This window comes from Vulpes lagopus, chromosome 2 (genome assembly GCF_018345385.1).
Source record: "Vulpes lagopus strain Blue_001 chromosome 2, ASM1834538v1, whole genome shotgun sequence".
Taxonomy (NCBI): Eukaryota; Metazoa; Chordata; class Mammalia; order Carnivora; family Canidae; genus Vulpes; species Vulpes lagopus.
Window position 1 is genome coordinate 49,309,276 of NC_054825.1, and position 13,229 is coordinate 49,322,504.

The window sequence follows — 13,229 nt, forward strand, 5'->3', positions numbered from 1 at the left end:
GAAGGGGTCATTGCTCCCACCCCTGGAGGAACCAGGGAAAGAGAAGCTTCAGCGCTTCCAAGGCCACTTAGCCATGTACTCAGGGAGTTACTGCACGAAGCATGGCATCCACAAGTTTGAAGTAAGACAAGTCCTAAGGGAGCCACGGTGCCCCTGCCACTTGCCCCAGATCTCCTCACTGGGGTTTTAGCAGCACTGTCCAGCGACGGGACCGGGCTGGGCTTTCCTGGAAAGGCGACCACATTGCCTGGACCCCCACCAACGCCACCCCTCTGACAGCTGGGCGGGTCCAGCAGCCGTAGCCAGGGAAGAGAGGTCCCAGGGCCTGATCTCCAGGGTTCAGGCAGGGCGAGGGAGTGGGGCCTGCAAACTCTAGAGCCCTATGTGACAGTTTTCTTCAGTCCTTCCCTTTGGCTCGGAAATGCAAAATATGATCACTTTTGCCTGGAGAGTTCCCCTTCCTAAATGTGTTTGGCTCCGGCCAACGTTAAGATGAGTTTGCATTCCTCCACACGGCTGGGCCTCCAACTCTAAATTGTTTGCAAAGACTCAATACAGATGCTCGCGTGCCGACAGCTGGAAGCAGGCTGTGTGTTTGCCCAAGAGAACCCTACTGACGTGTGCGGGGATGGGGCCTTACATGGCAGAGAGCAGAACTGGCTCGTTTTACAGGTGGGGAAACTGAGGCAGTGGTGACTCTCCGCAGATGCACAGCCAAGTTAGCGACAATTGTGAAATTAGAAGCCAGAGAGCACTGGCCTGGCCCAAAATTCTCTTGGCCTCACTTTGGGCTCTGCTGACCAGCTTACATGTCCAGTGGCCCACCCACATGACTGTTGACTCTGAAGACCGCACATCTTGTCTAACGACTTGTGTCCTCACTGCCCAGCATGGAACCTGAAGCATCGCAGACCCAAACAGACTTTTATTGAATTCAAGGACCAAAGAGGAAGGTCATGCAGAAGGGCAGGTGGTGAATAAAGATGAGCATGAGGAAGAGTTGGTGACCTTGCACCAATCCCCACCCCTCTCCTAGCCTTAGCTCTCTCACTTACGACAGTAAGGGGCTTAAGCCTGATCAGGTGGTTCTCAAACTATGTTCCAGGGCATGCTAGGATTCCCAGGGATTGTCTTAGGATTCTCCCTGGGGGATAAAGAGGTACTCCCTGGCTCCCCGCCCCTAACCCCACCTCAACCTCTCGTGTCTGCATTTCATGTGTAGGCTGGCTTCAAAAAAGTTGCACTTCACTGCAGGAAAATGATGCTAGGCAAGAAAAAAATTACTGGCAAGATCCCTCCTTGCTCAGAAAAAAAAATCTGAAGAAGTTACCCTTCCCTGATAACAGATTTACTACTCCTTTGGCCCAGTGTTCGAGTGTCTGGGGAGGCGGGTAGGGTTGGGGGACACGGTAATTGTTCATGAGCCCTGGCAACTGGGAGGAAAGGGAATGGGGTACAGGAGGGCCTTGGTGCTGTGGAGGGTCTGTGGCTGCTCAGATACTATATGGATCCCAGAATCGATGCTCAGGGTCTGTCTGCCTGTCCATCTGCTGTTCCTGTGTCTGCCATCCTGTGTCCTGATGAGGCACCATAGCACAGCTCTAAGGCTGAGTGCACGGCTCAGGTCATGATCTGCTGGCTGGGCCACACTGCTCCCTGACAGGCTAGGACCGGGTCTAGCCCTTCCTCACTCTGGCCTTCCCTGTGAGCCCTTGAGAAGGGAACGATCGGATTGCTACCCCAGAAACTGAATCCCCACAGATCCCCAGCCTCCCTCTCCTTATGTCTTTGTCAGTCACCCTGGAAAACCTTCCCTTCTCCTCCCTGACTGCCCATCCTTTAAGAGCCAGACCAGGGGCACCTGGATGGCTCAGTCAGTTGAGCATCTGCCTTGGTCTCAGGGCATGATCCCAGGGTCTGGGTTCGAGCTGTACGTTGGGCTCCCTGCTCAGTGGGGGTCTGCTTCTCCCTCTGCCTGCTGCTCCCTCTGCTTGTGTTCTCTCTATCAAATAAATAAATGAAGTCTTTAAAAAGAAAAGAGAGAGAGCTAGACCAAATCAGTTACCAATGGCTACAATAATGCCGCATGGCAAATAACCCCCAAAATCTGAGTGGCAGCCAATAATTAAGTAGTTCATGTGTCTGGTACCAACTTACCTAAACTAAGCTCACCTGAGTGGCTCTGCTGGTCTCCCTGGCCTTGCTCCTACATGCTGAGGACGGCTAATCTCAGCTGGGTTTGTCTAGGGCTGCTCAGCTCCAAATATCCTTCATCCTTTTCCTGGCATCAGTGGGCTAGCCTGAGTGAAATACTTCTCACATTGATGGCAAAAGTGCAAGTGAACAAATAGAAACAGAGCATCGTTAAGACCTCCGCTCCACTGGGAACTGGCTCACTTTAATTTCTGCCTCCTATGGCCCAGCCCAAAGTCAAGTGGGAATGCTTAGCAGTGTTTGTTATGTATTGTTGTTAGGCAGAGCTAAATGTTCGACTTCAGTTCAACACATTTTGCTGAGTACCTACTGTGTCCCAAACCCTGTGTTAGGCGAAGAAATAAATGGAACCCAGCCAGTCCTTGTCCTCTTATTGCTCAGACTCTCAGCCCTGGGAGAAGATGTAGGAAATTCACTCCACTCAGTGTATATAGGTTGAACCCCACACTTAACAAGTCTTCATGTGACACCTCCAGAAGTGGATGCACGGCCGACGGAGCTGCTGCCCGAGAGAAGCTTGGAGGCCAGTGTGATTTCCCTGTTGTTCGAGCAGTTACCCATGGGGGAAGGACTGCATACTTTCCCCACATGCCAGGGGCTCCCAAGAGCAGAGCCCAGATCCCCACCCTCCTGAGGGCTTCCTGAGGGAGTGTGTAGTTACTAGGTTTCCTATAAGGGCAGCGGGACCCCTTGGGGCTGGGTCCTCACTTCTCCCCAGAGCCAGAGGGCACCCCAAGCTGGGACCATCTTCTCTCTAGTATAGGCCTTCCCCCCTCACTAGTGCCTGTGACAGGGGCCAAGACTAGAGAGAGCCCTGGGGCCTTGCCAGCCATGCCCCCAAAGCTGGCATCGCCTTCTTAGATGCCTGATTTGAGACAACAGCCTCCAGGCAGAAGGGAAAGGTGGCTGGTGGCAGAACAAGAATCACTGTGCTTTTGTGCTCTGCCCAGGCAGAAGGGACAGCAGTGCAGACGGTGCAAAACAGCCAGGCATTGAATTCTCATTTCTGCCTCACTTTGAAAATGTGTTATTTTGTCTTCCCCGGAGGCAAGAGATCCACTTTACCGTTTCCTTTTGCTTTGAGTTAGTTTCTGGGTCTTTCCCTGCCCTCCTTCTCCATCTGTGTGGTTGGCTTTTAGACGTGAAGATTCTTGGGGCCCCAGTAAAACTGAAAAGAGGGAGACAGTCCGAGAGGGTTTGGGTTACATTTCCGCCTCCCTCGCCCCCCTCCCAGCTCATATCACCTAAGGAAAACAAAAGCGTTTGCTTACACAGTTGCATCTGCAGCCCAGAACAGGGCCCAGGGAGTGAGCCGAGGCTGGGGTCCAGGCACACGGAGGGAGGGCCGCTGAGAGGTGTTCACTCTCAGGCTCCCCTCTTGCTGTCACCACCAGTCTGGTGCTTTCAAGGTCCCTGGGACTCTGGCTGCACCCTTCTGGCATAGCTAGTCCCTCGTATTATACCTATTACGGTCAGGAATTCACCAATCAGCTCTCTAGTGAGCAGGATTTAGGGTGAGGGACCCAGGACTGGGGAGTTTTTAAGAAGCAAGGGGTGGGAGGAGGTCAGGTCGGGGTGAGAGCTCTAAGGTAAGGAATTCGAGAGCTGGGAGGCGGTGGGGCTGATGGGGGAGAGGAGGCTGGATGGAGGCTGGATGGAGGCAGGGGGCCCGGGCTGGACTGCTGAGGCCTCAGAGCACCTCCCTGCCATTCCTAGCTGTGTGACCCCAGCCTTTTCTCAGACAGAGCCTCCGTTTCTTTGCCTGTAAAAGGAGAAGAATATCATGTACTTACTTCAAAAGGGTATTGTGAGGATGAAATAGATTTAGAACAGTGTTTGGTACCTGGTGAATGCTATACATGGTGTTACCCTAATCTAAGTGGCAGGGGACTGTTAGTACCTAGATCTGAGAGCTAGGAGGTAAACTAAGGCAGGAAGAAGCCATCAGGTACTGGTTCTGCGAACAGATTCTCAGAAGGTGAGAACCCCAGCAGGCAAGTCTCCCTGCATCCTTCAGGCACAGGGTAGAGATAAAAAGCCACTCCTGGATGTGGCCCTGAATAGTGTGGACATGGGTAAGAGAGCAAGGCAGAGGTAGAAACTGCTCTGATCCAAGGAAGAGTGTGAAAGTCGCTATGAGCAACCAGAGGAAGGACCATGATGTAGCAAGGTGTCCTCAGACCTGGGCCTTGATATTCGAGAGGGAAAGGAAGGCCTTCTAGGGTGGATGAACAAGCATGGGCAAAGGCACTCTGGCAGCCTAGGGAATGGGGAATCTTGAGTCAATTCACTTCAACTAAGATGTATTGAGTGCTTCCCACGTGCCAGGCACTGCTGAGGGTTCGTTACTGCGTTCGGACTGGTAACCACCCTTCCAGGTGGGGGTTATTATTTCCATTTTATAGATGAGTAAACTGAGAACCAGAAAGAAGAAGTAAGTTACCCTGGGTCACCCATTAGTGAATAAATGCTGGAGCTGGGCTTCTAACAAGCTTTCCCTGAACTCAGAGGTCGTGCCCCCCTCTCCTTGCCTGGCCTCGCCTTTTCTCCTTCCATCCGCTCTAGGGACTCCTGCCCACCACCTTTGGATCGCCTTACCAATGTTTATGCATCACCTTTCCAAGCTGAGATCTCAGCTCCAGAAGCTTCCTGACGGCCACAGCCCACAACAATGGCCCTGTGGTCACTGCCTTGCACATACTCTCCACATGCCTCTCCCCAGCTGCTGGGCTCCCTACTCTCTTGTCATCTGGCTCACCCCTCAGCAGTGTTCGGGGCTAGCCCCTGGGCTGGGTGTTGGCTCCAGCAGTGAGTGAACAGACCCTGTCTAACCTTCACGGGGCTGCCATCCCCATGGGAAGAAGGGAGCGATCCAATGATGGAAATGACTGTGTCTAATTACTGTGATAAGTCACCAGTCACCTATTAGGGAGTACAAGAGGTGATGAGATCCTCAGGCCAGGCCTGGGGTAATCGGGGGTCAGGGAGGCTTTTGGGGGTGCAAGGGAGGTGTGGCATTTGTGCTGAGATTTGCTGGAGATATGAAGGTCATCTGAGAGGCTCATGTAGGGGAAGCGGCATGTGTAAAGGCCCCAGGGCAGGAGGAAGCAAGGGGATCTGGGGAGCAGAAAGGGGCCCCCGGTGACTGCCCTGCAGGAAGCCAGAGGAAAACTCACACAAGATGAGTCTGCAGAGGCTCCCAGGGCCTTGGGACTGCGTGAGGATTTGGGACAGGGCTGGGTGGGGGTGGGTGGGGGGAGCAGTGAAAAAGGATTGACACAGTGTAGACTCTTGGCAGCGACACTTAGGCTCCAGTGAGTGCTCCTCGTGGAGCTGTTGGTTGACCGCGTCCTGGCCAGCGTACCCCGGTGTTTGGGACTGGGACCGCCCCGCCTGGTAGCAAGGCAGTGGCCTTACCCTAGCCTGGAGGGGTGCTCAAGCTCAGTGCTGTGGCTTCCATCCCTTCTTGGGATTGACTGGCTGGTGCTTTTTCAAAAGACAGATAGGCTTCTGAAAAAGGGAGCAAGAGCTGATGTAGCTTTGGCCACAGGCCACAGGAGAGCAGCCCAAGTGTTGTGGATTCCCTGCTCCGTCCTCAATATCCAGGGCGGAGAAGCGGTGAGCTGCCCAGCCGGGCTCCGGGTGTCTCTGCAATCGGCCTGCTGATTCCCAACAAAAACAACTTTGTTTTGTTTTATTGGTACTTGGGGTTCATAAATCTCTGAGAATAGTGTGAAAGCCATCTCCCATCTGAGGAACAGGCCAGAGATCTTGTTGGGAGCTGAGGTCAGAGCATCGGGCTGGACATGACTTTTAGGAAATCCGTTCTCGGACTCCGTTTGGTCAGAAGCAAATGCCAGAGCCAGGGAAGAAACCAGCACTTTGTAACTGGTTGTTACTGTTTGTAAGCTGGCATTGATGCCCCAGTGCTGAGGGCTTTTGTCCTCTAACCTGCGACCAGTTTCACTCATCCTGTCCCCAGGAGTTTGAGGGTAGGGGTGTGGGGGAGACTGGACTGCTCCTAGACAGACCCTTAGGTGACGCCCGCCTTCTCTCCATGTGCTTCTCCCGGTAGACCCCAAAAGCAGAGGACGTGGCACCTGAGGGCAGAGGTCAGAGAAGACACTGCCTTCTCTGAAAAGAATAGTCCCTCCTCCATAGTGGGTCCTTCTTATGGTCCCCCAGGAGTAACACATCACCCCAGTGCCCTGAGCTATTTGATCTTGAACTTGCTCTCATCTCTCCCAGCTGAGTGATTTAGGGCAAATTATTTAACCTCCCAGAGGTACAGTACCCGTCTCACAGGGTTGGTGTGAGATTTAACTAATTAATGTGAAATTGATGGTTAGACACCCAGAATGTGCCTGGAACATCTCAGCACTCCGTAAATAGCCTTTTTTCCCCTCCTTTTCCTCATAGAGGAAAGAAGACATGTGACCCCCGGGTGGCTCCTGGTCCCCAACCACCCAATCAGCTGATCCCTACAACCATGCACCAAGGGCTAGATCTCTAACCAGGCTCGAAGGATGAGTGGTGAGGGTACAGCAGTGTCTCGTGCCACTTAGAGAACATGAGAATATTATCAGGGCACCTAGGTGGCTCAGTTGAACGTTTGCCATCAGCTCAGGTCATGGTCTCAGGGCCCCGGGATTAAGCCTGCATGTTTTGCCCCCCCCCCCAAGTAGGGAGTCTGCTTTTCCCTCTCTCTCTGCCCTTCATGCTTGCTTGCTCTCTATCTCTCAAATCAATGAATAAAATCTTTATTTTTTAAAAAAAGAATAATTTCGACTATCAGCCACATAACAAGAAACAGAAAAGTATCTAATATGTTTGTGATAAGTACCATCAGGAAAAATGAAGAAGGGGGATAGCGAGTGATGAGGTGGCCTAGTGGTGGACAAGATGACACTGGAACAGTGAGGCCAGGGACTTCAGGGGTGAGCCATGCGGACAACCAGGAGAAGAGCCTTCCAGGCAGAGGGAGGAACCGGGGCAAAGACGCTGAGCAGAAGGTGATCTGACGTGTTACAGGAGGGACAAGGCAAAGCATGGCTGAAGCAGAAGGATGGAGGGGGCGGACAGGAGATTAGGGGCAGAGGGAAGAGCATTGGGAAGGCGTTGGGGGTAGTCACGCAGGGCCTGCTGGGAAGGAGTCTGGCCCTGATTGAGTGGAGTGGAGACCTGGTGGAGGGCACGGGGCTGAGGGGTAACAGGATCTCACAGGTCTTGGAAGGACCTCTCTGGCCGTGTTCACACAAGACACACTGGTAGTGGGAAAGCCCCAAAGACACCATTGATGGCCTTCTTTTCCCCCTGTCCTCACCCTTCTGCAGGCCTGGAAGTGGTGGGTGGGTCCCAACAGCCCCAAGGTGCTTTCCTGTTATTCAGGGCCACCCCACCCACCCCCGCTGAGGTCAGATACAGAAAGAGGAGGACACGGGACCACCATAGGGTGTCTCCAGGGGTGCCAGGGAGCCAGATAAGGTGTTGCACACCATCAGGGAATGTGTGTGGCCTGTGCATGTAAATGTGTGTGTGTGTGCACCCGTGTGTGCAAGCATGTCTGTGTGTGCACACATGCACATGTGCGTGCGTGGGTGTGAGCATGTATGCGAGCATGTGTGTTCATTCCTGGCATGGGTTTGGAGTTCCTCATGTGCAACTCCACTTTTTCTACTTCTCTCTACCCCCCCCCGCCAACCGGCTCTGCACAGGGGACACTAGCATCCCTCCCTCCTCCATGGCATGCCCTTACTGGCAGAGAACCGGTGCTCCTTCATCCCCTGATGCTCACAGACTGGGGTCCTCCTCCCCAAGCCTGCCTGCTGCCAGCCAGGCCAATAAGTCTGTTCATGGGCCTTGTAACAAGCACTAAAGAATTAGGTACTCCTTTTCCCCCACCCCCACTCTGGGCCATGACACCAAATTCATGTGGCAGATTAGGAATCGTGAAGACAGGATTGGCGGCTACAAAGCAACTTGCCACTGTCCTCATCCACAGCAGGCACTGCGCATTGATCACAGTAGTCTTGCCCCCTGAGCACACACTTGACCTCAGAATTTTTCTTAACTCAGAGCTCCAGGCAGCATGAATAATCAATTGACATGGATAAGTGTGATAACATGCATCCCATATCCCTACTCTAAGGGGTTCCACTGTTCTCTCTGGAACTCTGATTCAATGACTCTAATGATGAAACAGTATCCATTTGCAGAGAAAATAAGAAAGTATGGAAGAAGCCACTTGGTTCCATACAGCCCAGAGTTCAGTGTCCATGGGAAGGAGAGTGGGGCGCTCAAGAGTACGAGCATCACGAAGTTGCCATGGAGGTCATATGGTGACATGTATATAGATGTTCTTTGAAATGTATAAAGTGCCCTACACAGGAGAGGGGTATTAATGACATTGTCTATCCTGTTCTATTCTATTCTACTGATTTTATTTCACTAATCTGAAAGTTTGGTCTGATGGTAGGATCCCGCCCCTGAAATCCCAGGCGTCTCAGGTTTGGTGTTCCTGTTAGTGATGACGTGTAAGGAGGCCAGATATGCCCTGAAACTTCCTCATGGAGGGAAGGAGTCAAAGAGCAGGCATCTGAGATCCTAGGTCTTGATGCTACCACTGATCTGCTGTGCATCCTTGGATAAGCCTCTTAATCTCTCTGGGGCTGAAACCCCCTCTGCCAAATGTGGATGACGCTTACTCATTCTCCCAAGGTCCTGTGAAGGAAAAGGATGGCAGATGTGAGGAGATCCAGAAACCCAGGCTGCCACACAGATATGAGTGGTTGTTTCTTGTGATTTGGCACAAGAATGCCAAAGGTTCAACACCAAGGCTCTCCAGCAGGTGGAATCGGCTAATTAACACATGACCTTACCAAACAGGGAAGACCTTAGAGGCCAGGGTGAAAGAGTTATGGGACTGTTTCTCTGCTTTGCATCAGCTGCCCCAGCCAAGCAGTGAACCCCACTGAAAGTGGGCAGAGGTTCACAAATTGGTTCAGAAGGTGGTAGTGAACCTGCAGAATTGGAGCTGTGGCCACTAGGACTCCAGGCTTGGGGGCAGGTGGGAAGTCATTTCCTCGACTCTTTAACAAGCAGAGATGAGACGAAAGAGGAGAGGGAGGGGCAGGAGGGAGAGGAGGAGGAGAAAGGAGGGAAAAGAGAGAACAAAATGGAAGAGGACAGAGGAACTAGAAGAAGCAAGATTAGAGGTAGGAGTGGTGGAGGAGGAAAGAAGTCTCCACCTCTACCATGAGATGGAGAGTTCTCGGAGGGAGGGACCTGGTCCTCCCAGTCAGACCTGGTCTGTCTAAGAGCAGGTTTTATGCCTCCCCTGTCAGATTGTGGCTCTCACAGGGCAGGAGCGTGGCCTTCTCCCAACAGATGATGGGCTCCATTTCTATGGGGGCTCCCCAAGGACAGGAAACATACTCTTCCCACAGCCAAGACCTGCCAGTGGGGCCCACGAAGCCACTGGGGCCCAAACCTCCACCTGCCTCACTATCCTCTTCTCCCCACCCCAGGGTTCACGGATACCTTCAACATGGACACCAGGAAGCCTCAAATCATCTCTGGCTCTAGAGCTGCCTTCTTTGGCTACACGGTACAGCAGCATGACATCGGCGGCAAGAAGTGGTGAGTGAGAGCTGCCCCCCCACCAAGCCCTGGGCCTCCCCATGCCTGGCCCCTCCACCAGCTGCCCAGAGTGGCCCTCCCACATAGACACCCCAACATCCAGGGACTTGAGTCCCTGTCCCAGCTGTATAGGGTCTGCCCCGGACTATGAAACCTCAAGCATTCCATATCAGGCCCTCAATCTTCTCATCTGAAAAATGGAAAAAAAACAGCCAAGTAGCAGGCTATGTGACAGCATAGGGAGCAGGCACCCTAGAACCAGTAGTTAGAACCATCTTTCTCTCATTTGCTTATTTTTTACTCTATTTTATTTTATATATTAATCATAGTTATTTTGAAGTCCTTGGCTAACTCCAATATCTGGATCATTTCTGGGTCTGCTTCTAGTGACTATTTCATCTTATGATTATGAGTTACTGTTTCCTGATTCTTTACCTGTTCAGTGATTTTTTTTGTTATACCCTATGTTGAACATTGTGAATGGTACACATTAGAGGCTATAGTTATGTTACCTTCCTTTAAAGAACAGCCAGGGCAGCCAGGGTAGCTCAGTGGTTTAGCACCGCCTTCAGCCCAGGGTGTGATCCTGGAGGCCTGGGATCAAGTCCCACATCGGGCTCCCTGCATGGAGCCTGCCTCTCCCTCTGCCTGTGTCTCTGCCTCTCTCTCTCTCTCTCTCAAGAATAAATAAATAAAATCTAATCTAAAAAAATTTTAAAAAATAACTATACATTTTGTTCTGATAGACAGTTAAAATACTGACAAAATCACCTAGATCTTACCATGGCTTGGCTTGGGCCTTGGTTACAGCAGATATCATCTTGTTTTGTTTTTACTCCTAGGCTGTGGTCTTTATTCCTGGGTATGGATTTTCTGAGATCTCAGCTGAAAGCCCACAGTATTCATTAAAGTCTCTCTGTTCAGACTGAGCATGTACTCCAGTATCTCCCAAGCACGGGATAGCCTCTAAAATCTCTTCCCCCCAGTGGCTCTCCTCTAGTAGATTTTCTAGAATCTCCCATTATGCATACACAGATTAGGATAGGAGTCAGCCAAGGATCCTCAGGAAAAATTTTAGCAGAGTTTTGGGGGCTCTTTCCCTGTGACTTTCTCCTTTCTACCTGCCCCCACCAGATCCTAGTTTCAGCCCCAATTCCAATAATTGTTTCCTCCACCCAGCAAGACTGCTGCTCTCTGGATTCTATTCCCCTGTGCCAAAATAAGGAAAATGCCTTCATGCAGAGAGCTAGGCTGAATGTGGGTTTAGCCGCTGTGCTTTCCTTTTCTCAAGTACCAAGCCCTTTGTTGATTGCCGTCCAGTGTCTGAAAATAGTTGTTCCAAGTGTTTTATGCAGCTTTTGTAGTTGGTTTATGGCTAGAATTGAAAGTCCTCTTTTATCTCTTTTGCCAACTGAGATTTTACTTCACATCCCTTCCCATGACTACATGAGTTGCCCCATAGAATTCCGTATTTTGTTTTTCTTTTTTTAAATTTTTTTATTTATTTATGATAGTCAGAGAGAGAGAGAGAGAGAGAGAGAGAGAGGCAGAGACACAGGCAGAGGGAGAAGCAAGCTCCATGCACCGGGAGCCCGACGTGGGATTTGATCCCGGGTCTCCAGGATTGTGCCCTGGGCCAAAGGGAGGCGCTAAACCACTGCGCCACCCAGGGATCCCCCGTATTTTGTTTTTCATACTGTTTATCAAACTGGATAGCCATTGCCTGTTTCATTGTCTTTTTTCTTAAAATAAGGGATACATTCCCTGGTAATTAGTAGATGGTTGAAAGAACATGCATGGAAAGGCTAAATGAAGGATTTAAACCTCTCTCAATCAGCCCAAATGTAAGATGCACAATATCCATATTTTGTACATGGTACGAAGGGTTAAGGATGAAATAGAACTGGCTTTGACAACATTGCATTTGTTTTAACTAATATTTGTTTATTAAGCTTCTGTTTATTACTAGACTCTGCAAAATATTAGTATGAGTAAAATATGGTTTCACTCTCAAATAACTCACAAACCATTTGAGGAGGCCACACTAACATCCTTGAACTAATTGAAAAATAATACAAGACAAAATACAAGCTGGTGTTAATTATGTTCGTCTCTGTGAGGCCACTTTCTCCATGAAGGTTTCCAGATCTTTCTCCTTGCCTAAAATGGCCTGAACCTTCCCAAGCCCTCTCTCTCGGGTGACAATCATTTCCTACCTTGTGTTGGGGTCACTTGGGCCTGTGGCGTACCTCCCCTACTGGACACCATCTGTATCTCCCTATGTCTGAGAGCCGCCAACATAGTGTCTTGCTCATAGAAGGAACTCAGCCAGAATTTGAAAGGAGAAATCCCTGTGCTTGGGGTCTCTGGGAAGGCTTCATAGAAGAGGGGCATTTGAGTGGGGTCTTAAAGGATGAGCCTACATGAGCAGAAAGGGAGGAGAGAATCTCATGGTTGCTAATCTCACGGGAGGGGAATGGTACTGCACTGCAGCCACTTGGCCTTGGCTTGTTTTCTGCCACAGTCAGGCTGGGAAAAACAGAGAGGCCTTGGAGTCCGAGGGAGCTGAACCTCATGCAGAAGGAGCAAGGGCACACGGGACCTTTCAGGAACCTGTCCTCATTGCAGGGACACCCTTGCTCATCCTACTTGCTTGCTTCCCTCTCTGCTTCTCCCCAAGTCCCCATTTTTCCTGTCCTGTAGGCAGCATCCCAAGAGTAGTATTCAGACATAAGTCCCTGTGGATGTTGATCATAGGAAAAGTGGTTGATGCCAGTGTCATTTGAGGGACGCTGGCTGGAAATTATGCAGGGGACGGCTCCAATGGTGCATGTTGATTCAACTCCATGCCAGGAGGCACCTCAAAGGGAAGACAAGTGCAAGTGGGGGTTTGCAGTCCAAAGACTGCCCCTTGGAGGGAGACCTTGGGAAAAGCTCTCTCTCTCCCTCCTTGCACCTCTATTTGCTCACGTATAAAATGGGTATGAACTTACCTATTTCGGGGTGCTAGGCAAGATCAAAGGATACCCCAAATGCAAATGTGTAAAGCAGGAAATGAGAGATTGAGGTGCTTGCAGCCAGCAAGCAGCTGGTTGCAACTTGGTTGAGAGTCTCCCTCTGACCCAGGCTCTTCCTGCCTTTCCAGCATGGACCCCGTCTCAGCCCTTTTGGCAGAACTGGCACACCTAGGTCTGTATCTCCTGGACCTGCAGTGAGGCCAGGGAGTCTGTTCCAAGGAGCTCCCCAGGAGATTCAAGCAGGGGGTGGGGTGCTCCTGAGGATCACAGGCTCTGCTGACAGCAGGGACATGCCAGTGGGGAGCAACGTCACTCCCCAACCCCCGCCCAAAGACCCCAGGCCCCAGCCCTGCCACAGAG

At 51.2% G+C, this 13,229-nt stretch overlaps 1 protein-coding gene across 1 annotated transcript in view; it reads left to right on the plus strand.

Annotated features, from left to right (window-relative positions):
- Window positions 1-13,229, plus strand: part of ITGA11 (integrin subunit alpha 11) — a 114,103-nt gene that overhangs the window by 21,216 nt on the left and 79,658 nt on the right. Inside the window, exon 2 of the mRNA XM_041746500.1 lies at window positions 9,741-9,852. Coding sequence (XP_041602434.1) covers window positions 9,741-9,852 — 112 coding nt within the window. The remainder of the gene's footprint in view (window positions 1-9,740; window positions 9,853-13,229) is intronic.